General features: G+C 52.2%; 2 protein-coding genes across 4 annotated transcripts in view; both read left to right on the top strand.

Annotated features, from left to right (window-relative positions):
* Window positions 1-4582: 4582 nt before the first annotated feature.
* On the top strand, window positions 4583-12495 carry LOC112108721. The gene is made up of 8 exons (XM_024202947.2): window positions 4583-4651; window positions 6165-6227; window positions 6867-6985; window positions 7383-7481; window positions 8318-8483; window positions 10294-10358; window positions 11415-11510; window positions 12035-12495. The coding sequence occupies exons 1-8, from the start codon at window positions 4615-4617 to the stop codon at window positions 12293-12295; spliced, it is 906 nt and encodes a 301-aa protein (XP_024058715.1). The 5' UTR covers window positions 4583-4614; the 3' UTR covers window positions 12296-12495.
* Window positions 12496-18964: 6469 nt separating this feature from the next.
* The window catches only part of INPP5B (inositol polyphosphate-5-phosphatase B), a 32553-nt gene continuing 24451 nt past the window's right edge, over window positions 18965-27066 (top strand). Inside the window, exons 1-5 of one of the 3 annotated variants that reach the window (XM_029912669.1) lie at window positions 18965-19155; window positions 19475-19564; window positions 20721-20818; window positions 21327-21356; window positions 22132-22242. In XM_029912669.1, coding sequence (XP_029768529.1) covers window positions 20746-20818; window positions 21327-21356; window positions 22132-22242 — 214 coding nt within the window. In that variant the 5' untranslated portion in view covers window positions 18965-19155; window positions 19475-19564; window positions 20721-20745. Of the gene's footprint in view, window positions 19156-19474; window positions 20263-20720; window positions 20819-21326; window positions 21357-22131; window positions 22243-27066 lie in introns of those variants that run through there. The other 2 variants (XM_029912668.1, XM_024202945.3) reach the window with 2 other exon arrangements.

Genomic DNA, 27066 nt, shown 5'->3' with positions numbered 1-27066 from the left:
TCCCTTAGCCGCTGGGGCTAGCGCTGTCACCTAATGAATTCTGCACGGTTGTTATCTCCGGGAGGGACTCTCAATGGGGCAACAAAAGGGGAAGGGCCAGAATGGGACTTAGTAGGTTTAACGAGCTGGGCGTAGGGCCGACTTTCGGATGAGAAGTAAACTGGGGCCATGGCCCCTTGTGGCCAGCACAGAGCCTCTGGCTCTTGGTTTGATAGCTGGCTGATATTTTACCAATGTCCTAAAGCTGGGGCCCAAGGGTCAGTTACGGGAGCTTTAAATCAGGTTTGCGGACTAGTGAAAGATGAAGCTGTTGTGTTAGAGATGAGCTCTCGTATGTGTGTTCAGAGGTTGTTACCCTCGCTCCAGACTGTTTGCGCAGCATAAGACCTCCCATCAGCCTATCCACCAGGAAAGCGGCTTTGGCAGTTGGAGAAAGGTGAAAAGTAAAGTAAGCTATTCAGGAGAGGGGGAGAGTTATGCTGCTGATTCTATTGGTCCATAGTGAAGTGAAGGGAACCCAGATGCAAGTCCAGTGTGTTCCATAACTCAACTGATGCTGTAACAAATGGCAAGATCTACCCTGTCATGTCTTCTAGCTCACTGGAACTTCTCGTGGGAGCTGGGGATGTAAGTCCCAGTATCCTGGCAAACTGCAGGCCGGGTAATTACATGCTGTTCACGTTACTCCCCTCTTCTGCAGTTTCATGTGGATGAGGGGGGGACTTGTCTTCCCTTGCTCCCCTGGACTCTTGTGATGCTATTTGCTGTGAAATGTATCTCAGCGCTGTTTGCACTTTAAAGATGGGTGAAGTGATTCCTCTAGGGAGAGTTCTTAGCAACCCTGGGGTGGTTCTTCATAAAGGCCACTGGGTAAAGATGAGATCGTTGCACTCTCCAGTACTCGCTCTAGAAGGATTCGTCCCTGCCCAAGGAGAAATGTGACGGGTGTTCCCTAATGCAGGGTTCAGAGGGTTGAGCTGAGTGCAGGATCACCAGCCCCCTCCTTTCCTGTGTGGGAGCCGAGCACCGTAGTTACAGGCTCACTCATTCCTGGCAGAGAGGCCCCTCTTTCCCAGCTGTTCACATCTTTATTTTGAATAGAAGAGGCTAATTGCTGCCCGATGCCTAGCCACACAGTAACCCAGAGGCGTTGCCGCTCACCAGGTCTGTTTGCAGCTTTACGAATTACCTGTGAGACTCAGGCAAACACAATGTCGCTATATCAACGGAGCTGCACGGGGGCTCCCATGTGTGTTTACTTCTTTCTGAGCCCCTGGACGATGCTGCTGCCTGGTTGCTATGGCAGCCTTGATGAGTTTGGGGAGCCTTACGGGAAACAAAATGATGGTTGTGCCAGGTTTGAGGTTAGACTCCGGGTCTGAGCCTGCATCCTTCCCAGTACTGCGTCTGCTAGGCCCTCACGTTGCTCAGCTGAACAATCTCTGCCATCACCACATTCCTAAATGTCTAGCACGATACCCTAGCCCCCTGGATTTGCACAATACACTGTGCAGCTCCCCCAGCTGCAGTGTTACGGGGACAAGAATCTGCACTGAGACCCCCCAGGATCTATCTAGTCTCAACTCCTGCTCTTCCTTCCATGTAGCCCAGGCAGCCTCTGAGGTTAAAAGCAGAGTGTGGCTCTGTTGCTGGACGACCGTGTCTAGGAATGCCCTACCGTTGGTGTTAGTAGGGGGGAGGGGCTGGGTCAGTAGCCCAGAGACCGAGGAGCCCCACTGGCCGCACAAGAAGAGAACTCAGCATGGGCTGCCTCAGTGCAAGTTCCTGGCAGGGAGCCCCCCACCTCTGCCGAGTCTGGGCAGCGCTGCGTCTGACGTGGTGGCTGCGAGTGAGGGAGGGCCTGGCCTGGCTGGAAACGCCTTGCAGGCCCCAGGCAGGACTGTCCCGCTGGCTTGGAGGCAACCATAACCCGTAGCTCAGGGCCGCATGGTTCTCCCTGGGACGAGCCAGCGGGAGTGCCCTGTGCCCATGCAGCGCTCTGCACGTATTAACATGGTGCTGCGAGACTGCGGAAGCTCAGGCCCTGAGGGGAGCTCTGGGAAGTGGGCAGATTCTCTGACCGTCGGCCCCCGTGGAGCCCTGCTCCCTGAGGCCCATTTCGGCTCTTGTTGACTTGCTGTGGCTGCCTCGGTGACTGGAAGGGCCCCTGTTGCTGCGCCTGAGGAGGGTGGTGGCAGGGGCATCTCTTGCAGTTCTGCCCCTCGGCTCAGAAACCTGTGAGGGTGACGAGGGTCCCTGGGTGAAGCAGGAGCAGCAGCATGAGAGGCGAGAGCTGCCCCGGCAGGCACAGGTGGGGGCAGGGACCCAGGCCTGGGCTCCATTGGGGGCTAACAGCGTGAGCCCACTGGGGCAGCTGAATGAAGACGTTCCCAGGCTCAGCAAAGGGAGAGAGGAGCTGGATGGCTGGGTGCAGAGCTAGGGGCGAGGGTGAAGGGGAGCCGGGTGAACTGAGTTGAGCTGCCTGTTCTTGCTTAGTCTGCCTGGGGGTTTCTGGGAACACCTCTGTCAAACTGGATCAGGTTAGAGCCTCCTGCGAAAGGGAGAGCTGCCTCTCTGGTGCGGCAGTGGGGGACTTGCGTCCCCCAGGGGGCTGATTGGGAAGCTGGACTAAACACGTCTGGTGAAATGAAGAAAGGGCAGAACTCCCAGCGTGAGCCGTGCCAGAATCATCCAGAGGGGGTGGGGAGCTCTGGGGGTTGAGGGGCTGGTTGAAAGTGCACCTTGGAGAATAGCTATAGTAGTGGAGCGATGAGTCTGAGGCCTCCTGGGTCTCTGGCTGAATTCTGATTCCTGTCTGCTACCTGCCCATGGCTGAGGTGTCCTTGTGCGGATACTAGTGAACAGTGAGCACTGGCCTCCGCCATTCTAGGCCGACACTAAAAAGTTAGCTTAACATAGCTACAGCACTCAGAGGGGTGAAAATCACACCCCTGAGAGCCGCAGCCATGCAGACCTAACCCCCGGCAGCGGCGCAGCTAGGTCCACGGATGGGTGCTACTGTCGACCCAGCTGCCATCACTCGGCGGGGTGGGTAACAGTGACAGCATCGCGGAAAACCCCGATTGCTGTCAGCGGCCTGGCTGCAGTGCCCTGGCAGTGCCGCGTGGCTGTAGTGTGGACATGGCCTGGCTTAACCATGGTTAGCTCTGCCAGTCGCACGGTTTTGTTTTTGTTCCCTGGGGTGACTCTCACAACTAGCCAGCACAGTGTGTAGCCCTCCTATGGGTGGATCTTATTTATCTCTGATCGATACCCCAGGGCCTCTCTGGGAGTTACTGCCATGGAGCGCTCTCCAGTGTTGCTAAAGCTGCGCTGACTTGCCTGTCTGACCAGCCTGCAGCCCCCGAACTGTCCCCCCGGTAGCACCTCTGTGTAGTTAAATCTAGGACTCGGGCTGTGATCAGGACAAAGCTGGCCCGTCTCAAGCTCCCTGCTGAGCTGGGCTGCAGGAGCAGAGGGGCTGGCAAGGGGCACTTCCATTTGGAACCTGAGCCCAGGTGGGAAGGTGCTGCAGGGCTGTCCAGCCAGCTCTCTCTCCAGCACCCGCTGCAGGCAGGGAGCTTCTGCTCTGCTCCCCGGGTGGAGCTGCATCTGACCCTGCTTCCAGCTGCAAATACCTGGGTGTAGCCACGGGCGCCACATAATCCACACTGAGCAGCGAAGCCCCCTGGCTCCAGCAGCCGTTCAGAGGGCAGCCGTGGCAGGTCTGGTGGGAACAGGAAGCTCTTTCTGAATGAGATCAGATGCCGCCCGTTTGGCTTAGGCCTCCTTGCGGCATTAGCCTGATGTTAAACTTGTGCCCCTACGTCTGTCTGCAGCATGCTGCAGACGTGACACTCTCAGTGTGGAGCTGCTGGAGGGGACGGGGGGCTTTGGCTGCTGGCCCAGGCTGGGCGGCGTGGTAGGACTGGGAGGCAGTTTATGACGGTGAGCTAGTCGGAGGGTCAGCGAAATGACGCAGTGAAAGAACGCCCTGCGCTGACACTGGTATGTCGTTTGGTTCAGAGGCAAAGTCGACTGAGATGAGGAGGCTGTTAACCTGGAACGAGGCCCCTGACAGGTGTCACTGGGCTGTATGATGCACCCGCCAGGCGGGGTAGGCTCAGTCACAAGGACTAGGAGTGTAATGTCAAAGGAGAGCTTGGTTCTCCCACATGATGCTCTGGCGAGTGGTGGGGCAGCAGGTGCTGGATCTGGGGATAGTGAGGCCCATGAGGAGAGCTGACCGCAGACAACTGAGAGGCCAGACCCGTGCTTCGCTGGCCCAAATTCCATCGTGTTCTAAACACACAACCCGGGGAGTTTCCACGGGGGAAGGGCCACTGCCAGCCATGGAGAGTTACTGACATTTGACAAGGTCCTGAGATGCTCTGAATTGCCCTCTCAGGAAAGTAAACCCGAATCCTGCTGGCCTTGGAGCCTTATGGCTCACAGGGAGCTGCAGCCAGGTCAGCACGGAGCAGTTTGTATCATGGGTGTAGGCTGGAGTCTACGTTCACAGCGGGGTCCCATGGCAGTGAGATGCGGCTCTTACTCTGTCTTCCCTCCCCCGCCCCCAGGGTTCTGCTGGTGCGAGCGCCTCCCTGGCTGAAGATGGCAGGTTGGGAACGCCGGGTCGCTCCAGGCCGAGGTAAGTGACTTCATTTCAGGAGCAAAGTGTCAGTGACAATCCCAGCCTGTTAAAAGCAAACCTGCTAAATGACAAAATGTTCCTCCCCTGCCCCCTCAGACGTCTGCCTTCAGGCTGCTTTGGCTGCTGGGTAGCTGGTGCTGGAACCACTAATGAACTAAACCCAGTCTCACCCCAGGACACGTGCCACACAGTGCGAATGGGAGGAATAAGGCAGCACGGAGTTCTTGGGGGAGAGATGAAAACACAGGGCTCATGTACCGTGGAGCTGGCACTAGCAGTGTCCCAGAGCAATGGCCTCTGAGTGTGGTCAGCAGCCCAGGTATTGTGCAAAGTCTCTGGCTAGTCTCAGCCTGCGGTTCCTGCACTCTGTTACAGTGTGTGCCCCACACACGGCCGCCACGTGCACTCTCCAGTGTGACGGGGTGGATGTGCTGGTGTGAGCCCCACTGATGCGCTGTGGAGGGAGCAGCTGTTAGTGCGGGGGGTGACTGCCAGGGATCTCGGAGACAGCAGGCAGCTCCCCCAGTGCTGTGGGAGAGGCTCTGCTACCAGGACACCCCACATCACTGGACCAGGCAGCTCCGCCACTTGCCCTGGTAACTCAGCACTGCGACGAGGGGTCTTCTGCTGGGCTGAAGCTTTGTGGTGCTCTGCCATGCTAGTGCCTCTGCTCTCCTGGCAGTGCCCAGGCTGGTGAGAGCTGCTTCCTCTGGCCTCTCAAAGGGCCCACAAATAATATCCTCTCCGGGCTCACCTGGGCCCTTACAGTTCTAGACAATGGCTGTGTCGCTTGTGTGGCATGAGGAATGGCAGGGTATTCACGTCCCTTGCCTGTGCTGGCATGCCCCAGGCAGTGTCACAGCCCATGCACGGTGTGCTCCTGCTGGGAATTGATGGCCCAGGGCTCAGGGCTGCATCCTGCTCAGACGCTGCTGCCTTGGTGACGTTTCCTGTAAACTGTGCGATGCCTACAGCTCACCCCATCCCTTGAGCAGTGAATACAGCATTGCTGTTCTGTGTCTGCGACACGCTCCCTCTGCCCTCCACAGCGCATTTGTATGGGATTGGGGCTATCCTGGAGGACTCAGTCCTGGATTCGGGGTGCCCTTCATGCTGCCTTGACAAGTGATTAATCAGTCTTCTTATTGAGCAAAAATAGTGAATTGGGAAGAGAGCAGTCCAAGGACAGTCAGGAGGGAGTATGGCTCTCTAGCTAAAGCTGCTGTCTCCAGAGCATGGTCAGGCTCCTGCAGCATTTCCTGCTCACACGCTGTGCCCATTGACTCAACAGGGTGCCCCCCCCCCCCCCCCCCCGGGTAGGAGAGAGGTGGCCATTGTGCCTCCCAGACACCCTCTTCTGCCAGGACTTTTAAAGCCGATGACTCAAAGTGTCTTGGCCTTGGAGCCCAAGTGTGAGAACACCGACACTTCCCTAATGCAGCGTATTCAGCAGCAGAGTAACTCTGGCAGCAGGTGTTACAAGCTGTGCAATCTCCTCTCTCTGTTCCAGGGTTCCTCCTGCTCTGCATTTTGACTCTGCATTTTAGCTCTTGGAATCCTGTTGCATCAGCAGGTGAGGTGCAGACTGGCCAAGGGGGAGAACTGTAGGCTCCTTTTGGGGAAACTGCGATAGAGGTGGCAACAGCAACAGGTTTTGTTTGGACGCCTGCCCCGCCCTGTCCAGATGTTTCGGGGGGGGGCCCACAAGGGAAACCACACACAGGAAAAATCTCAGCGTTTCTGACTCGTGCGCCGAGCTCTTCTCTCCATGCAGCTGTGGTTTAACCTGCCTCCCCAGCTACCAGCCTGTTCCCTTCTGAGGCAGATCTAATCCTAGGAAAGACTTCTCCAAAGCGTCACTGGTGAGCAGGGTTATGGGGCCAGGCTCACCCCTTCAGTGGAGGTCCCAGCGGTGAGGGAGGAGCTATAGAATCAGCCACACGTTTATCGCTGATGCTAGTAGTCAGGCAGTGGAGTGTTGTCCCCACATGGTCTCTGGCTCCCCAGACGCTCACATTTAGAGTATTTCCCCTCTGGTACCTTCCATATCCCACACACGGTTTCCCTGCCGATTTCTGTACAGCCCATCAGGCAGCGTGCTATGCAAGGGAAGGGCTGCAGCTTCTCCGGACACCTCGCTCTCAACTTGTTATGAGCACAAGATACATTTCCCTCCTGATGACTTATCACTCGGAAACCTTGTATCTTCCAGAGCCGAGCTCTACTCCTGGTGCGTTTTCGGTCACCAGCCCCTCTGTTCCGGAGACTTCCCCTGTTTCCAGCACATGGATGGTCTCCAACCACTCTGCGAATTGGACAGAAGACACACCTGTAAGGAATCTGCCATCGGCCAAATAGTGTCCAGGGTTTCTGCCAGGAGCCCAGAGAGGTGGGAGGGGTGTGAGTGGGGAGCCGAGAGAAGAGCAGAGTTCCTTTGCGGCTCTGCTGGGCGGGCCGGGGCTCCAGGGGGTGGCTGATAAGAAGCTACCCTAGCTGACAATTAAGGCTTCCCCCAAAGCTGGATTTCCTGGTGCTGCATGAGACCACAGAGTCCATCCTAGGGCAGCTGAGCAGACACTGCCAGAGGCAGAGTGAGCGATCTGCAAGGCAGCAGCAAATGACAGCCGAGGGGAGCGCTGCTGGGTGCATTGCCAGCGTGGGGCTGGCCTGGGCGGGGTCGGGCAGGTGGCAGGTCTGTGCCCTCGCAGTGTGTGTGCTCTTTCCGCAGCTCACCTGCCCGAGTTTTCAGTGCTCTGGAGAGAGATGCTACCAGGACGAAGCTTATGCCAATGACACCGTGACCTGCCACAATGAGACTCACTGTGAGGTAGGGGAGTTCTCCGCGTGGGCACTGTGCCAGTCACCTCTGCTGCTCCCTGCCTGAGTGACCGGCTCGCACCAACGCCCTGGGGGCAGCACTCCTAGACAGTGGGCGAGCGTCCTGTCTGATGTCTTGGCTCTGCCTGCGCGAGGGGAGGGAGATCAGGCAGGTGCCGTAGAAGTGGCAGCCTAAACAGGAGCTTCCCAGGCCCTGGGTTGCTGTGATGTGTTTTGGGGGTGGGGGAGGAGGATGCAGTGTGAGTCACAATATTTCCCTCCCTCTCCAGCCTATTGCCTGGTAACCCTGGGGCTCATAAACCTGTGCCCAGCTCCTGTTCTTGTTCTCGCTCTCCTCTTGCACAGTCTGTCACTTATTCTTGCTCTGACTGTTTTTTGTCATACTCCTAACCCTGGTTTGTCCGTCCCCTTCCCCACCATCCTTTCCTCCTTAACCCCATCCTGTCTCCTATGTTCTGAAACCTGCCTTTGCTTAGTGCTCGCAGGAGCAGCCTGTTGTCTCCCATGACCTGCTCCCTGGGATAGAACTAGCTCACCTTAGAGCTTGCCAATTTCTCCTTGCTGTCAGAGCCGTCTGTTGGCTGTATCGGGGTGTCCCCCGTTCCAGGGGTTCCCCCTGGCTCCAGTGTGCCCAGAGCAATCCCTGGTGCAGTTTTTCAGGCTGTTCTCAGTGGCATGGGGGAGTGCAGAGATGAGCCTACCCCACACCATGAGCTCCATGGCTCCGCCAGCCACCACCCCTTTAAAGCAGTGCTGGGCGCATGGGCCGAGTGTGGCTGACAGCATCTTGAATACATGGCTCTGGCTCTTCCCTTGTCCCTGCAGCTCTATCGTCTCACCCATACAAACTACACAGCCAAGTGCAGCAGTGAGTGTGGGAGAGGGAACAGCACCGAGATGTGTGTGACCAACAGCAGCGTGAGCATGAGCAAGTGCATCCTGGAGTGCTGCAACTCGTCCCTGTGCCTGCAACTCAATGCCACCGCCTACGGTAACCAGCCTGCTGGGAACAGCCTGGCCCACTGGCCACCTGCACTGGGCTTCTCACTCTGAGCAGGAGACTCAGGGTTCATTCTATTGCACGTGGCCAGAGACTGACGTGTGTTGTCTCTCCCATGGGGCCCTGCTGCATTGTGGCTTTTATTTCTCTAAGGCAGAGGGAGTAGGGCTGGAATGGTGGGGGTGGGCCTGGGGCGCCTGCCATCTGAGTGGAGGAGTGGGTTTATTTTGTACTCTCACCAGCTTCCCCTGCCCTTTGGCTGATGCATGGTGTAACCATGGCCCTCTGCCCGACTCTGACCTGCTCTCATGAAAGTCTTGAAAGTCTGTGCTACTAACAACTGAGGGGCCTTCACCTTGAGTGCTCGGTTCTGTGTGTGTGGTGCGGGATCAGAGTCTATCCCGCTGGGACTCTGAAGCCCATAGGGGCCGTAGAGTAGCTGAAGTTCCTACGTGACAGCAGTCTCCATCCAACACGCTTTTCTGGAGGCAAGACACAGCAGCAGAGGCAACTAGAACCTACCCTTCCAAAGGAAGCCATGGGCAGCAGTGATGGGTGCCTTCCCCTCCCATGTGGAGAACCCACCCAGGCCATAGAGTCTGGCTCAGGAGCCAGCTCTGGTGCTGGTGGGGGTTTGGATTCCCAATGGCTCTGGTTCAGCCAGAGGGATTCCGTAGGAAGCCTCTTGCAGGATAACTACCTGAATTACGATCGCTGGCGAAGGCCAGGCACCGGATTCCTAGGAGCACTGTAGCTTTCTAATGATGCTTTCTCTGGAAAAGCCATCCTGCAATGTCTTGGCAGGAAAGTCTGATACCCACAGCCCTGATGGAGTGGGCAGAGCTGTCTTAGTGGCTCAGTTGCGTGCACTTGGGGTTTCTCTTACTACTGCCTCCTCTAGCTGCATCGCAGTCACCCATTCGCCACCTCGAGAGCCTCCCTGTCTCCTGATTTCCCTCATTCCATCCCACCGGGTTCTCTCTTCTTCCACTATCGGGATCGTGCAGCACGTCCTGCTTCTCCCTTCTAGTCAGGCCAGCAAGTTGGGTGAATTCCAGGTCTCCTCCCTAGGAGTGACTCTGCTCTGCTGGGTCCTGGGGGGCACGCAGGCTCATAGCTGGACTTAGCCACCTGTTCAGATTCCCATTAGGAGTGTGACTGGCTCACTCAGCCACTCCCCAGACCACTCACTGCCGTTGTGCCAAGGTGAAACTAGTGACCAAATGATCACTAACTAACCTGTGGAACTTGCTGCCACAAGATGTCAGAGTCCAAAAATGTGACAAGACTTTTTCTCAAAGGATTAGACACGTCTCTGGATGATGAAAACATCCACAGTTCCATTAGCTGGGGCAAAAAATAGAAGGGCTTGGGGCAGAGAACAATCCTTACCGGAGGAAGAAATAACCTGCCTACAAGGGACATTTCACAGATGTCCATTGTGGGGGTTCTTTGAACTTGTCTCCAAGGTGCTGTCAGACCAGATACTGGGCTAGATGGACGCCTGGCCTGGCCTGGCAGTTCTTAGGCACCAAACACACCTGAGCTTTGGTAGGGAGAGCAGGGATTGGTGGGAAGTAACCGATGTGGTTCACGTTCTGGAATGAGGCTGCTGAATACCCGTCTCCTGTATTGAAGTGCACTAATGTAAATCCCCATGTTAAAATGACTCCAGCGGCTTCCACTGGGGCGTCCGTCTCTGGCCACGTTCTGGATTCTAGCCCCGGGTCCCAAGGCTACATGGAAATGCAGAGCGGCAGGAGGGCTCTGTCTCACCAGTCTCCTTTCGTGTCTGTTTCAGGTGACTTGCCGCCCACCACCACTCCAGCTCCCACAACCACCACCACGAAGCCCCCTCCCAGAAATGTAAGTATTGCCTTCCAGCATGATCAGACAGCAGAGCTGTGTAGGCATGTTGCCAGTGGGAATGCTAAGCTGAGTAGTGTTGCTGTGAACTGTTAAACTGTGGTGTTCCACCCCAGAAATGGCTGCCTTTTACTGGTGGATGAAATGTTCCCCATGCTATCTGCTCTCAAAGGTCAATATGTAGCCTCTGTGAGAGGGAATAGATTCGTATAGAGCCAGGCAAGGATACGGTCGGTAACGAGCCCAGCCAAATGTTCCTCTTCCATGCGCTGCCAATCCAAGTAGCTTGGAATACTAGTTGCAGGATGAGCCCTATTCACAGTGCTGTGGTGAATGGCAGGAAGGTCCTGGGGCACTGGGAGGAGATTCTGAGACTGCTATCCTGGGATCCGTCTCTGGGGCCAAAGCTCTTACACACCATGTTTGAGGGAGGGGCAGTGTGTGTGTGTGTGAGAGTGAGAGTGAGAGTGTGAGTGAGTGAGTGAGTGACTGTCATGCATCAGCCCCTGGGGAGATTGACCAGAGGGATCAATAACAGGACACTTTCATCTCAGTCCTCTGATTCTTGGAAGAGATTCCCAGATGATGGCTGGGAGATTGCTTCTCTCTGTGGGACCCTGCAGAGCCCCCTCCATGAGGGTGGAGGCAGAGGAGGGTTTGGCACTTGCCAGCTAGGGTGCAATGTTAGTGAAGCTTTCTGCAACATTGCGGTGTTGGGAGGTGATTTTTCTTTGATCTTTTTGTATTGTCAGTGAATGTTGTACGATGTGACTGCCAGCCCCTGAAAGATGGTCTTGTCAATGAAGATTTGGGCTTGCTGGCACTGCCTGTACAATGCCAGTCACTGCCCAATAGCCACCTGGCTCTTGGAGGGCAATCTGCTGATGCTGGGGTGCCTGGGACCTCTTGCTTTCCCTGTGTGAATTTTAGCTCCTCACACAAGCGTCTCATAACGACCAGGCGAAAGGAAAGTGACTTAAACGTCAGACCTTGTTCTGGTAGCTCTGCTCTCTGGAGTGGTGGTTGTTCACGGTGTCTTTCCTGGCTGTCTTGTAGGGGAAAGTGTGCACAACCTTCTCCTGTAATGGAGATGGATGCTTCAAAGGCCAGAAGTCTGCTGCTCAATGCATCGTTGGATTCGACTTCTGTGAGGTACGGGACTTGTTTGTCACTTCTTTAACCACCCTGAGCTGTGCCTCTTAACTAGAGCTGTGACTGGAGCAGCACTGAAGGGCTCCAGGCCAGGTCTCAGCTCCATCTGACACTGCTCCGTCAGTGCTGCCATTTCACAGCTGATGCTGGGCTCTTGACAGCACTTGCAGCATAGAGATGTTTGTGGATCTTGTGCCATCTTGACAGCTCTGGAGGGCTTCATCCACAGAGCAGCTAATGCAGAGTCATCAACAGCAAACTTCCCTGGGACAAACACCTGGGGCAGGGAGTAGTTGAGTCTCTGTGGTTCTCTTTGTCCTTGACCTCTTGGAGATTCCAACAAGGGCCTCAACTAGAGTATTGATATGGGCACTGCAGCTTTGGTTAAAGCTGACTCTGCGCATCCTCTGCCTCTGAACCAGGAGGATGTGCCTGGGGTTTTGAGTTGGTCCCATTAACATGAATGCAAGAACCCAGAGGGGTGCTAACGCCCAAGGCTGCTAATGTCTGTCTCCTTCCTGCAGATGAAGAAGACTGGCTCAAATTACGTGGCTGGATGTAGCAAAGTCTGCAAGACCGCCAGCCCAGCCTGTACCACAGGAGCAGCTGGTCTCTGTTACCAGGAATGCTGCCAGGCTACCCCTAAAACGAGCTGCCTGAAACTGGATGGCAACGTGCACTTCAATGGCGCTGGGCAGGTGGCTCTGGCCCCAATCCTGAAACTCCTGGCCTGTGGTGTGGGTCTTGCCATGCATTACAGCCTCTCCACTTTCCTCCAGGGTTAAGCAATGACCCTCTGAGCTCCGTAGACTGACTAGGGAAGGATTCAGGGGCACACACAATATTGGCTAAAACTGGCACAAGATCTAGGGTTTCTGTACCTCTTAAATTCAGCTAAGGTTGGCTAGAAAATTCCATCTAGTGACTCAGCATCACAGGAAGGGAGATCGCTGGAACCCGCAGGCCTGGCTAGCGCCCATGGAAGTTAGTGGGTAGCACCCATGGGTGTTTGTGAAATACAGACCCCAGTGAGTGCAGCTGGGTATGTCTACGCTGCAGTAAAACACCACTGCTGGCCTGTGTCAGATGACTCCAGGACCCTGCGAGGTGGGAGGGTCCTTGAGCCTGGGCTTCTGCCTAAGCCCAGTCTCTACACTGTGAATTTTACAGTCCCGCACCCTGAGCCCCACGAGCCTGAGTCAGCTGCCGTGGGCCAGCCACAGGTGTCCTACTGCAGTGTAGACAGACCCTTAGTCTCTCCCATGTGGATTCTCCAATTTGATACAGGGGAGGGTGGAAACTAGTGGCCGTGGGGATGGATGTGGGGCTCCCGGACCTGTGGAGAGGGTAGGCATTGTGCCACATGCTTCCTTCTTGCCAGACTGACTCCTGGCTATGCTGCCTCTGCAGAAGAGATTAGGAGCTGGCTAGCTGCTGTGGGGCAGCCCTCAGTGAAACCCCCTCCCTTCTGAGCGCTAGTCATTCAGTGCCAGCACCTCTTCCTGTCTGATGGGGGTGAAGAGGGCAAACTCCCGCCACTATGGGACTCTGTGAATTACTCTGCCACCGTTCACGCCTTGTTTGCATGTAAAGCAGCTGTCTGTGTAGCAGGGAGGGTGATTGAGTGAAATCACAGTCCTCTGCTGCACACACACCCCCAGCCCTCCCCCAACGTAGGAAAACACTTTAATGGGAGTATCCGAGCAGGGAGAGCTTTCCCTTATGCTTCTGAAGAGCAGCTAAGGTGCCTGTGCTAACCAAGGGAACACGCTGTTGAGGGGGCAAGGCAGGACTTGGGGCTGGTCTACACTGGGCACTTACACTGACATAGCTACGTCTCTCAGGGATGTGAAAAACGCCTGTGGGAGATGTAGCTGTGCCGACCTAACCCCTGTGTAGACAACGCCAGGTCGATGGAACAATTCTTCCCTCAGCCTAGCTGCTGCCTATCGGGGAGAACCAATGGGAGAACCCCTCCCGTTGGCATAGGCAGTGTCTGCACTGAAGCGCTACAGCGGTGCTGCTGCAGCTTAAATGTAGACACACCCTTGGATTCCTAACCCAAGAGCTGCCCTGGCCAGTAAACCAACTGGCCTGAGCTGTCGGCTGAAATCATTGGCATCTTCTTAAAGGCCAAGTTTGTAGAACCTCCTGTCTTAACATCTCCTGAGGCTAGGCTACTCTCCCAGCATCCTGGTAAACGCTGCCCCACATCAGGGACTAATCAATGGCCCCACTGACCCCTGAAGGCCGTAGTTCCCCAGTTCCCCTAGCTGTACGTATTCACCACCCATCCATAGGCCGGAGAGCACAAATCTGACCTGGACTTGGTCTGAGGTGGCAGCCCCGCTGCTGACAGTCACTGGCCCAGCTGACTTGAAGGTTGGCTGATATTCGTGTATCTGATTCTTTGGTTGATTTAGGTTAGCTCGTATTAGTAGTTCTGAGTAGGAATAGGTTGCTGTTTCCTAGTTCCATACACGACCTCTAAGCCTTGTTTTAACTTCCCCGGTTAGTTCCTTTTTGGAATCTTGTGTTTTTAATGAACCTTAAACCCTCATGATTGTGCCTCTCCCTGTGAAATCCAAAGGGGAACAGAGCAGACACACAGCATACGCATTAAGCAGGCTGCAAAGCTGCACTCTTCCCTGCCAAAAACCTGTAGGACTATGTGACTTGCAAACAAAGTGAAGCTGCCTGGGGCTACTGCCATGTGACTTTCCTAGCCTGAGATTTGGGATTACCTGGAACGAATGACATCCCGCAGGGGCGGCGTGTCTAATAGGCTGGGGGATGCTGTGCCTCCCCAAACATCCCCGCCTGGCCCCGCCCATGCTCTGCCCCAAGACCCCCTCCTGCTGCTAGTTGGCCCCAGCTCAGGCAGGCTGATCCTCTTCTGGGAAGCTGGCTGGGGATAGGGCGGCTGGGACTTGAGGTGTTTGAGGCCACCCAGTGCTGGGGGGGCCCTTGGCGCTGGGACTGTGCGCTGCCCGCCCGGTGCTTTGGGGCTGAGGGGGGTCGTGCACCACCCGCCCAGTCTCCGGGGCTGAGGGGGGCCATGCACCGCCCACCTGGTGCTCCGGGACTGGGGGGGGCGGGGTCATGTGCCGCCCACCCAGTGCTCTGGGGCTGAGGAGAGGCTGTGCACTGCCTGCCCACTCAGGCTCCTGTGCTGGTGGGGGGCCACCCACTGGGTTCTCTGGGGCTGGAGGTGCTCGGGTGACCGGGGGAGGGGGGCGCGCGGGCGCTCTGGACTTTGGGGTGGGAAGGGGAGTGGGAGGGGCAGGTCCCCAGGCAGAAGGGGTGGGCCAGGTCAGGGGCTATCCTCCCCAAGCCTGTGGTTCACCCACCGCCCATGTGTCCAGGTATAAGAATGATGGGTGGAGGAAGCCTCTGAAAGGGCAGAAAATTCTGCCATAAATCCAGGCACAAGCAAAGTCCATCTGGGGTAGTGACCTGCTTGCAATGTAGCTTTTCTGAGCACTCACCTCAATAATTAGCTTATAACCACACTGATGATGATGATGGAATGTCTTCTGCCTGGGCGGGCTGAATTAGGAACACCATATTTCTTCTCTAGAATCGTACCCAAGGAAACAGGGTTTCTCTAAAAGTGGGACATATGTCTTAGGAGCCTGTTTGCCAGTCCCGGAGTCTTTACTATCTAAAGGGTGACTAATAAAAGTGGAGCAGGGATCATAAGGGATGGTTCATTCTAACCATGCTTTTAATCCGGGATTAGTCTGTGTGTAAAAGAATCTGCTGCGACCTATTGTTGCACCAAATGTCGCTGATACTGATTGAGTAACTGAATTATGTTTGCTGGAAACCACAAGGCAGAGACTGCTGGTAACTGTGTTGCTGATAGTTGTGCTGACATGAGCTCTGTTGTGATTGTTGTACTCTGTTATTCTATTTTCAGAATCTGTCCTTTGAAGAGGCGTTATAAATAAATATATTTATCAATCTCCATGTTTAATTATTGGAGGCGATCTTCTGCCGTGGCTGAAGCCTGCGTCAGGGCTTGGCGTGCTGGGGAGCTCAGGGAGACAGTGACTCAAGGCAGTTGTGGAGTGGGGGAGGGTGGTTGGCAGGCCCTTGGGTGATGAATGTGGCTGAAACAACTTGTACAGTGAACGCTTCATTGCTGTTGACGCCTAAACTAGGAAGTGCCGGGCGACCTCCCTCTCGCTGGCGTGGGGACTCGTTATTATTTTCAACCAAACTCCTTGAAGTCTCCAGTGTGCCCCTTCCTCTGTGCAGGACTCCTTGTTCCCATTACTAGCTTCCCTACTCTGTGCTGCCTAGTCCACAGCCGATTTGTTCTGATGTGTTTACAAACCCCAAAGGTGGGGTTTTATTTGTTACGGACCTCAAAGGCTGGCTTATGACAAATCATAAGCCGGGCACTGCTTAGTGCTAGTGGAAAAATTCAGACTGTGCTAACAACTGCCTTTGATCCTGCCATCATTGTTTGGGTGCAAACCTCAGCGGCTGGCAGGCCTCGATGCTCATGTTTATACTTGAGCTGGCATAAATTACACACACAAATGTCCCCTATGGCATTTTACAGATACTTCTTATAGTTTGCGATCCCCAGGCTAAGCTTTCCTTGCAGTCTGCCGCCTCCCTTCCCACTGTTGTGAGCTTCTGCTAAGGAGCTAGCGGGAGCCTGGGCTCGAGTAGCAAGTGTGCTTTTTTCCTACAGCCAGGAATGTTCATTTATGGAACGAGTTGGGGCATTAGCTTAGAAGAGGGATATTTACACCATAATCGTTCCCCAAACCTGGAAGAGACGAAACATGAAATGGCGTCACATTCTCGGGCTCCTGGAAAATGAAAAAACAGCTGCAGAATTGTAGGAATTCAGTGTCCCTCTAGGGCAGATGGAACAAAACATCTACAGCAGCCTACTGGCAAAACAAGTTTTTTTTCCTAATATCCCTGACCCCTCTACTTCCACTCCAGCCTGGGCTGGCTCAGCAGGTGCTGCTGGGGGCCCAGCCAGTCATTTATAACACTCTATACAATGCGCCTAATTTCTTCAAATAAGAATTTCCCCCCAATAACATTAAGCAAATGGAGTATTTTGGCCAACCCCTTTCTACTCTCCCCCTCCACAAAGGCTGTCTCACAGGCATAGCTGGTGTAACCATTCTGTCTGCTCCAGAAGCAGCCCTCTTCTCTCTCCTCTTAGCAGTGACTCGCCTCCGGTCAGATCCCTGTCCGTCAGACTGGGGATGGTCTCACATTTAGGTAATGCTCTAAGTCAGCAGCATCACACATGCTGAATGTATAGAAACCACTGAAGAATTAACCCCTCTCCCCCCATTTCACTCATGATGGGAGCATGGGAGGGAGGGTGTAGCCCCAGCCTCATGAGAGAATGCTCAGAACAAAGGCAGGTGTTTTGTTGCATAACTGCTTGGCCATGTCAGATGCAGCTGGAACTCGATCGTGACAATTGTTAATTGAAGCCACGGTCTCCTGTCTTTAGTATGCAGAGGGTTTGGTTTGGTTTCTTGGGCCTGGTCTACACTAGCAACTTATGTCAGTATAACTACGTTGCTCAGGGGGAATCCACACCCCCGAGCAGCACTCTGTCGAGGGGAGGGCTTCTCCCATTGACACAGCTATGGTCTCTTGGGGAGGTGGAGTTCCTGCGCCGATGGGGGGAAGCTCTCCTGTCTGCATAGGTTGCGTCTTCAGTGAAGCGCTACAGTGGTGCTGCTGCATTGGTTCAGCTGCGCTGCTGCAGGATTTTAAGTGTAGACAAGCCCTCGCTCTGGCACCTGCTCCCAGAGAGGCTCTGCAATGATTGATTTGCATAATGAAGCAGATGCTTCACATTTTGCTCACACCAGCTGTGGCACAAGATGTTACTGTATTTTAACCGGAAATGATTTGTTTTCAGTAAGATGCGGCTGACGAAGATGGTCTTCTGAATTTTGCCATGAAATGAATCTTCGCTAGTCCTGGAGTCTCCTTTGCTCTGATTAAGATTTGTTTCAGAATGCTCTGTAGAAATGAGATTTGCTTTAAGCAGGGATATTGCTCCCTTTAGGTCTGGTTTCTCTAAGCATGGGTACTCAGCACTTTCAGCAAATTCACAAGTTTCTTTGAGTCTCGGGTTTGGCACCCAAAATCACTAGTCAGTTTTGAAAATCTTCTCCAAACTCTCTAATCAAAGCAGGAAATAAAATATAAGAAAATACCTGGGTTTTGGAGACTTGTTTATATTTAGTACCAGGAAGGGGAAAAAAACATTTTGGGGGAAATTTTTTTGCTCTTTTTTAAAGGGGAAACTGTCTGGTAGTTTAGGCCCGATATCTGAGTTTTATTTTTTTTAAAAAGCTTTTTGTGATGTTTGTTTATGTATGTATTTGTAATAATGGCTCTTAGTCTTAACCCTTCCCCTGCATTGTCTGAAATCCAACCATTGCCGCACTGGGCCAGTGCCTGAGACACAGGAAGCGAAAGTGAGTCTCCTCTGGTTGTCCAAGGGGAAATGCAATCCTAGAGAAAAATCACGGTGATTATCTAATGACTCTGAAGCATTCTGATAACCCTGGGAAGGACAATGTATTTATTTATTCATTCATACGTGGTCTGTAAGATGACATAATACATTGCTTGTTATGTCATTAAAGGGTTACATGTGGGGGCTCAGTGCAGGACGGGAGCAGGAATGCTGGGAGTTGAAGGAAGACTGCTGATGTCAAATGGCAGCCTGGAGCCAGGTACCGTACAGTGCCCCGAGGGCTGATCACCTGTCCCTGTGTGTGACAGGCACCACGGAGAGGTGAGGCTGGGAAAACATAGGCAGAAAAGGGCTTGGCTCTAGGTAATTAACAGAGAAAATAAGGAAATAGCTTGAGAACAGCAAGGGGCACAGGCGCCAGCTAACCTGGTGCAACAGAAACACTGGACACAGCATGTGCTCCAGGTGCCAGCAGGTGATGGGACAGTGTTCTTAGAGAGAGGCTATGAACTGAAAAACCCACTTGCCGCGATGTCCTGTGTGCTCCACCGAGGGGCCGACGGCAGTGAGAAAAACCTGCTGACGTGTCAGGAGAACTAGCTCCAAAAGGGAACAAAGATCCATCTGAAATCACTGCAGATTCCCCCCGGGTCTGAGCACGGATCTGGCCAGTGTCTGGGAGACAGAACAAAGATCGGCCTGTTCCTTTGTGAGGTGAGGGTCTGAAGGGATCACCGGAGCTGGAATGCTGCTCCCATTCAAATCCATAGATATGGCCCTGCCAGCTGCTCCTGCTTTGATGCCCAGATTCCTGATGCGGAGATCTGGGACACCAAGAAGGGGGAAGAGGCCAAAGCAGATGGAACAAGCCAGAGAGGAAGTGGGAAAGCAGCCAGGCTGGAGCGGGGTGGAGAGGAAGTGGGGAGGAGGTCTGCAGGAGAAGAGGGGGCTCTAGCTGCAGAGGGGGCCGGAGCTCCGAGGAGTCTGGCAGCAGACATGATTTCAGCATTCTCGTGACACCGTTTCAGCAAGTGGGTCTGGCCGAAGCTGCTTCAGGCGACTGCCGGAGCATCTGAGGTGGAGCGATCTCGTCTGCATCTCCAATCTGAGCCCTTAGCCGGAAGGAGGCAGCAGGGGAAGGATCTGGTACAAATACAGCAGCTGGTACGTATCTGATTTACATTGCAGATAGCCATCGATTACCGGCCTGTATTGGGTACGCTGCCGGGTAGCATGGCTTGGTCTGTAGTGCAGACAAGGCCTGTTTCCCTGCCACAGGCTGGGGCTGAGTCACTCTGCCTGTGCTGATGCAACCCCGAGCCACGGTCAGATCAGCGTGTGCCGCTCACTGACTGCACGGTCTAGTGCGGCAGTATCTTCATTGCTTGGCACCACCTTGTGGCCTGGTTGTTGCAGAGGTGCATTAAATCAGCTTGGCCAATTCACATACGTAATTCACTGACAGCAGCCCTTTGCGTTCCAGCCTGAAGGATGGACCAGTCAGTTGCTATTCAGGAGACCCTGGCGGATGGACAGACCTGCCTGATCATATCCTTTGCACCAGCATTTCTTGGTAGATAAGTGAACGTGGCATGGGATTACCAGGGAAATCACACTCCTTTGTCCCCCGTTTCTGCCCCTCAGAATTACTGAGCATCAGTGGAGACAGGATCATTACCTGTAGGCCATCTGTTAATCCAAAACAACCTGTATGTCCCAGTCCTTTTCATGGCACACTGGCCTGAGTGCTGTGCTAATAATATTGGGCTAAATTCTAGGGTCCCTAATTGATCCAAAAACCTTCCCCTGACACCTTTCATCCGAAACACCAGTCATGCTTTACAACTCCGTGCGTGGCTGGGGCAGAGTGGAACTGGACCACTCCGCCCACCACCGCAGATGGAAGAGAGTCTTTCTCGAGAGGCGACTGACAACACACAATGGCCCAGGACAGAGCGTGGTGGGAGGATCCAGGGTTGAGCTGAAATGGCAGGAGGAATTTTAAGGTGGCAGAACACCTGGCTCCTAACTGATTCTGAATGCGAATGGAGGCTCCAGACAGGAAACCCAGAGGCTGAGCAGCCGGTGGCTGCTGCAGTCAAAGACGAGAGAGCTCAGCGTCCTGCCTTTCTGGCTGCTCTAGTGGATTTGTGTCTCTGTTGGCCATTCCTTGACCATGAGCTGCATGCGGTACAGGGTATCCTGGCCGGCGAGGAGAGTGTGGAGAGCCGGCTTCTGGGCCTCGTGCGGACCCATGGAGAGCATGCGTAGGTGCTTGAGACAATGTCTGATGGGCCACTCATATGGGGAAGGCAGGGTCCTCTGGCTGGCAGTCTCAGCAGGAAGCCCCAGAATTGAATGGCCCATGGAGAGTGCATGAACTCCCCTCCCACCCCAAAGGTGCTCTGTCCATGTTGGGGTGGCTAAGTAATGAGGGAAGGTCGTTTGCCCTGCCACTACCTGTTTTATACCTGATCTGTATTTAATCAGAGGAACCTAGACTCCAGGGCTGTTAGTCTGGTACCTTTCACCAGCAACTTGTATAAATTAATTAAAACCCCCACCCTACTGGGTGCTCCGGCAGGCACGGCGCAGGGACAGGAGCTGCAGGGGCTGTGCTAGCAGGTGAGTGTGGTGCTGGGATAGGAGGGTGTTGAACCAGGCTTGCAGGGAGCTCAGTGCTGATGCTGGAATGGAGGTGGCATTACCCCCCTGCGCTTTGCCTGCAGGATCTTCCTGTACACTCATCGGCGAATGGCTATAACAGCTGAGGATGTCTGCTTGGAGAGAGTTGTGCCGATCACAGAAGGATTTGCAGCAGAAGAAGGTAGAGTGTCCTCTGCATCCTTCACTCGCTTCCTGGTTCTAGCTTCTGCTCCTCAGAGTTCAATCAGGTGCCAGCTTTTCTTGGGGGCAGGCAAAGAGAGGATCTGTGTGTGGAACAGAATCTGGATTTTGTTCTACTGCTGCCTGAAATTTGGAAACTGGATCACCTTTTGCCTTGTTTTGCTGTAACTTTGAAACAGCTGAAGCCAGTGTAATTAATTAACATTCTCAGGAAAACAGGCTGCATTGGACCCCATGGAACCCAAGTCCCAAACTATCCTCTGCACCCCCAGCTCTGGCAAGAGGAGAGCTTAGAGTTACCAAATAATACTCATGGCCTCCTATCCTTTCTGATTTCTTCTGCCTCCCTTTCTGTCCCTTATCAGAGGGTGCTCCGGGTCGGTCTGTCTGTCTGAGCTATTTATGAAGTAGTATCCCTGGATAGTAGCAGCGTGGCCCAGGCACCACTTGCCAGGTTTTCTAATGGAATTGCTTTTCTCTTTTGACAGTTACACCTGACAGTGACCTTCATATCATTGGTGAGTCTCTTCTGTTGCTATGATTCCCACGAGGTACAAGAAAGATTCCCGTATACTGAGGTTACAAGCTCTGTATGAACCATTATTCCACGATTTTTGGTTTGTGGAGTTTGCTCAGGTTTGCTTATGGAATGTCTGGGGCTGAGCTGCTCCGAATTGGACACACTCTGTGCAGTGATGGAGACTTGTCTTGCTATGATTGGATAGTTTATCAATCTGGACACTATTACTGGTTAACCAGTGTATTGCCAAACCAGTCATTTGGCTAAATGATTCCGGATTGTTGCTAAAAGATGAGTTCTAGTTGGTCTCCCTAGCTTTCACTGGAGTAGCCGCTGGATACTATTATTGTTTATTTAAATTGTAAAAGCCCCCAAAATGTGTTAAGTGCTGTTCAAATGCAACTGTATTTCAGTGGCGTGGGTAGGGATTCCTTGTCTAATTTTTCTGTTAGTTTAAGTTTATAAAAATGTTTTGGGATTAGTTGGGCTGAAAGGGACTAGAGGAATAATAATGATGATTATTTACAAATCCTATTGAAAAATAAAAGAAATTCATCCAAATACAGGAAACTGAAAGAGGTGATGAAGCTGATTTCTTTCCTCACAGCTGGCGTGGTTTTCTACTAATTTGAGTACTGCGGATGTGGAGGCATGTCCAGTGCTGGCGTGGCTTTTGTGTGCATGCAGCACCTAAAGTAGTGTTTAGAAATCGTAAGTGTCTTCTCCAAACTTAGCAGCATTAATTCCAACTCTCCTCTTCCCGCCATGTGTAGGTTCTGATGTGACTGTCCAGATAAACTCGGAAGATGCTCAGCTGGTGGTGCGATTGCCTTTTGGGTCCCATACACGCACGTTCCTACAGGAGATCAGCAAGTGCCACCCAGGTACAACCCTCTGTCATATACATGTTGAAGTTAATCCATAGGTTGGTACAGATGCTGCAGACGAAGGAGGAAGTCTAGATTAGGGTTTTGTCTTTGTATCGTGTTTTCTCTCATCGTAGGAGGAACGTCAATTCCAGTATCCCTGTTGCTGCCACTTGCATTTACACAGCTAGCTTACAGGCCTCCAGATGTACTAACCTTCAAAATCCATCACTCTGGTCTGTCACTAACTGGCTCAGCAGAGATGCCTGAGCTTTCCCTCAATAGCAAGTAGGAATAGTATCTGTATTGTAGTCTCGCTTGGGCGCTCCACTCATGGAGCAGGGAAGTAACATGTAGCCTAGAATCAATCCTCAAGACACTAAATCTGAAGCTGTGACTTGTGCTAATGCTGTAAGAGATCACAGAGAGCTGGTTCCAGGGAGGCAGCAACTGTTCCCCACTCTGTCCTCCTCCCCTTAAAGACTAAGGCCTGGTCTACACTTAAAACTTAGGTCAACATAGCTACTACAGTTCTCAGGGATGTGAAAAATCCACAGCCCGGACTGCTGTAGCTACATGAACTTAACCCCCAGTGTCGATGCAGCTAAGTCACAGAACAATGCTTCCATTGACCTAGCTATTGTCACTCGGGGAGGTGGAGTTCCTACAGCAATGGCAAAACCCCTTTCATCATTGTAGCCTGCGTCAACACTACAGGGTTATACCGACATAGCTGTGGTGCCTAGCTACGCTGCTAGAGTCCCCATAGTAGAGACGTGACCTAAGCTGTATCACAGCTGCCATCTTTCCATGTGGGACTCCCTCCTGTGATCAGCCATGTTGGGCAGAACGATTGGTGGTTTGTTCTCAGTTCTGTCCTAGGGGAGTACAATTGTGCTATTAAACAATTTCAATGTTTCACCCCTGAGGTGGCTACCATTCAGTGGTGGGTGCAGTGATCCCTGTGTATGGACTTTCTCTTGGCATAGGTTTAGGTTTATAGAGCACTTTGAGATCCTTTGACTTGAGATGAAAGACACTAGAGGCATGTAAGATGTTTATATATTTAAAATCACAATGTTAAAAATATTGTGTGGTGTTCCCTCCATCACTCCAGCCCAGGGAATAGTTAGGACTCTCGGTATGCCTACCCAGAGCCTCATCAGCTTCCTCTAGACCAACAGAGACTATTCCAGCATAGCTCAGCATCGTTGCTGTGTCGGCATAAGCCCATAGACTGTGTCTATACTGACAGAAGGGTTTTTTAATGTTGGTGTAGGAATACCACCTCCCTGAGAAATGGTTGCTAGCTTGACAGAAGCATTCTGCTGTCGACCGAGCTGCGTCTACACTGTCAGGTTTCACACCCTTCATTGATGTCGCTATGTTGACCTAAAATTTAAGTGTAGATCAGGTGTTAGAGCCAGCAGAGCACTAGTCACAGCCTGGTCCAAGAATGCTTCTTGGGAAGGACTCTCTATGGCCTGTTGGAGACCTGATTTCCTCTACGCCCAAGCGGGATGTTCCCATTTCTCTTTGGGGAGAGGCTATTACTCAGTAAATTGATACATTCATTTTTTAAATATATCTCTGCACAAAGTCCTATCTCTGCAGAGCAAGCGGCCAGGCTGGCTGGGGAGGAGCCTGGTCATGCCTGGGGCATCGTTTCTCACAACGGCAGAACTACAAATTGCTCCCCACAGTGGAGCTCATCACTGTTGAACACAGGCTGTCTCTAGTCAGCTTGCTCAGGGTTAGGGTTAAGAACATAAGAGCGTCCTTGAGTGCTCCTTTAGCATCTTGATCGTCCAGTGGCCCCACTGCTTGTTTAGCAGGCTTCCTGCTTCTGATGTACTTAAAAAAAATGTTGCTATTACTTTTTAGCACAGTATTTCAGTGTACTTGGGATTCTTTGTCACAAATATAGAATCTTAAAATATTAGCATAGTCTGACAGAGCAGTGGATGGGAGTTACAGGCTCTGTGCAAAGTGGTGGAGGCTAACTTATGAAAGTGTTGCCACAGGGAATTAGACTTTTATAGTGCCCTGGTTATGCTGAGTTTACGGCTGGTATTGTGAAATACAACTGAATAAAACCTGTCCGTGGTAGTCCGTGCTTAAACGTAACTGTAAAGCTAGCTGTTCTTCAAATTCTTTCTTGGCCTTCCTAATTATATTTTGACACTTCATTTGCCAGCGTTAGTGCTCCTTTCTATTTTCCTCACTAGAATTTAACTTCCACTTTTTAAAGGGATGCCTTTTTGCCTCTCACTGCTTTTTTTACTTTGTTGTTTAGCCACGGTGGCGCTTTTTGGTTCTCTTACTATGTTTTTTAATTTGGGGGTATACATTCAAGTTGAGCCTCTATTATGGTGGTTTTTAAAAATTTTCCATACAGCTTGCAGGGATTTCACTTTTAGCACTGTACCTTCTAATTTCTGTCTGTCTAACTTCCTCATTTTTGTGTAGTTCCCCTTTCTGAAATTAAATGCTACAGTCTTGGGCCGCTGTGGTGTTTTCCCCGCCACCGGGATGTTAAATTTAATTATATTATGGTCACTATTACCAAGTGGTCCAGCTATATTCACCTCTTGGACCTGATCCTGTGCTCCACTTAGGACTAAATCGAGAATTGCCTCTCCTCTTGTGGGCTCCAGGACTAGCTGCTCCAAGAAGCAGTCATTTAAGGTGTCAAGAAACTTTATCTCTACATCCTGTCCTGAGGTGACATGTACCCAGTCAATATGGGGATAGTTGAAATCCCCCATTATTATTGATTTTTTAATTTTAATAGCCTCTCTAATCTCCCTGAGCATTTCACAGTCACTATTACCATCCTGGTCAGGTGGTCAGTAATATATCCCTACTGCTATATTCTTATTATTAGAGCATGGAATTACTATCCATAGCGATTCTATGGTACAGTTTGGTTCATTTAAGATTTTTACTTCATTTGATTCTACGCTTTCTTTCACATATAGTGCCACTCCCCCACCAGCATGACCTGTTCTGTCCTTCCGATATATTTTGTACCCTGGTATTACTGTGTCCCATTAATTATCCTCATTCCACCACGTTTCTGTGATACTTATTATATCAATATCCTCTAGAGGCACTCTAGTTCACCCATCTTATTATTTAGACTTCTAGCATTTGTATATAAGCACTTTAAAAACATGTCACTTTTTAGCTGTCTGCCATTACATGATGTAATTGAATGGGAATCTTTTTCATTTGACTGTTTCTCATCAGATCCTACCCATATTTTATCAACTTCCATCCTCTCCTCCTTACTAGGACATAGAGAATCTCCATTAATAGATCTTCCCCTAAGGAATGTCACTATCCAAACCATGTGCTCTGTCGGCTTTCCCCCAGCCCTTCGTTTAAAAACTGCTCTATGACCTTTTTAATTTTAAGTGCCAATCTGGTTCCATTTTGGTTTAAGTGGAACCTATCCTTCCTGTATAGGCTCCCCCTTTCCCAAAAGTTTCCCCAATTCCTAATAAATCTAAACCCCTTCTCCCTACACCATCATCTCATCCACACATTGAGAGCCTGCAGTTCTGCCTGTCTAACTGGCCTTGCACGTGGAACTGGAAACATTTCAGAGAATGGTACCATGGAGGGCCTGAACTTCAATCTCTTACCTAGCAGCCTAAATTTGACCTCTCTCCTATCCTTCCCTATGTCATTGGTACCTACATGTCCCACAACCACTGGCTCCTCCCCAGCGCTACACATAAGTTTATCTAGATGTCTTGAGAGATCCACAACCTTCGCACCAGGCAGGCAAGTCACCATGCGGTTCTCCCAGTCATCACAAACCCAGCTATGTTTATAATGATTGAATCTCCCGTAACTATTACCTGTCTCTTCCTAATAACTGGAGTTCCCTTCCCTGGAATAACTATCATTCTTCAGTGGACAATAATTGTGTCTTGAGATGTAAAGAACAATGTAGCCATGCAGGGAATGTCAAGGGAGCAGGAAAGGTAAAATGGCAGCAGGAATGGGTTCTAGGGTTTAAATAATGGGATCCTGTGTATTGAGATCGGGTATAGCAGGGATATTAGGTGATGAAGGCTGGCATGACTGCTCAGGGTATGATTGGGTCCAAGGAAAGATTAATGGCATTTTGGGCGCAGCTGGTGCTAGGTGTGTGAGGGATACTAGGGAAGCCAGGAGTGCTAAGGGCTAATCCGATTTGCCATTGACTTCAAGGGCAGTTGAATTGGACCCTAAGTGAGTTTCATGGTTATTTAATGCTAATTAATGTGCAACCTGCATTGGCTAGTGTTATATGTTTACTGTCACAGGTACAGCTGGAAGTGCTCAAATAATGAGCAGTTAATATCTGCACCAAATAAGAGCCCTTTGGCTATTTTTCTCAGGATGGGAGTCTTTAGGAGTGCATGTCTGTGCACATGGGTTTCAGGCAGTATATACTTAACCTGCACAGCTAATTCTTGGGAAACATGCTATGGTTCGATTATTTATAGAGCGGAGGCCACTGGGGTCCCTGCAAGTCCCTGCTGTGGACTGATGCTGGCTCCTTCAGGTACAGTATTTGTTAGTGCCCTCTGTGTGCCAGGTCTGACTGCCCTCCTGCGGATACGGCCTGTGGGCCCCAACACCATTTGGGTCCCTGGCTCAGCTTCCTCAGCAGGGACCCAGGTCACCAAGGGCTGCTGTCGGGCAAGGTGAAGAAAAGTGGGGGCTCAAACAGACAGCCTGGCACGGGCGCCCTGTGGTGCGTTGGCTGGTGTGGATGGCGCGGGGAGCCTGGCGGGGAGAGCCTGGCACGGGCGCTCTGAGGGGCGCTGGCTGGTGTGGGCGGAG

Source organism: Terrapene carolina, unplaced genomic scaffold, assembly GCF_002925995.2.
Source record: "Terrapene carolina triunguis isolate 2854851 unplaced genomic scaffold, T_m_triunguis-2.0 Scaffold236, whole genome shotgun sequence".
NCBI classification, from domain to species: domain Eukaryota; kingdom Metazoa; phylum Chordata; order Testudines; family Emydidae; genus Terrapene; species Terrapene triunguis.
This window is presented reverse-complemented; position numbering and strand designations above follow the sequence as displayed.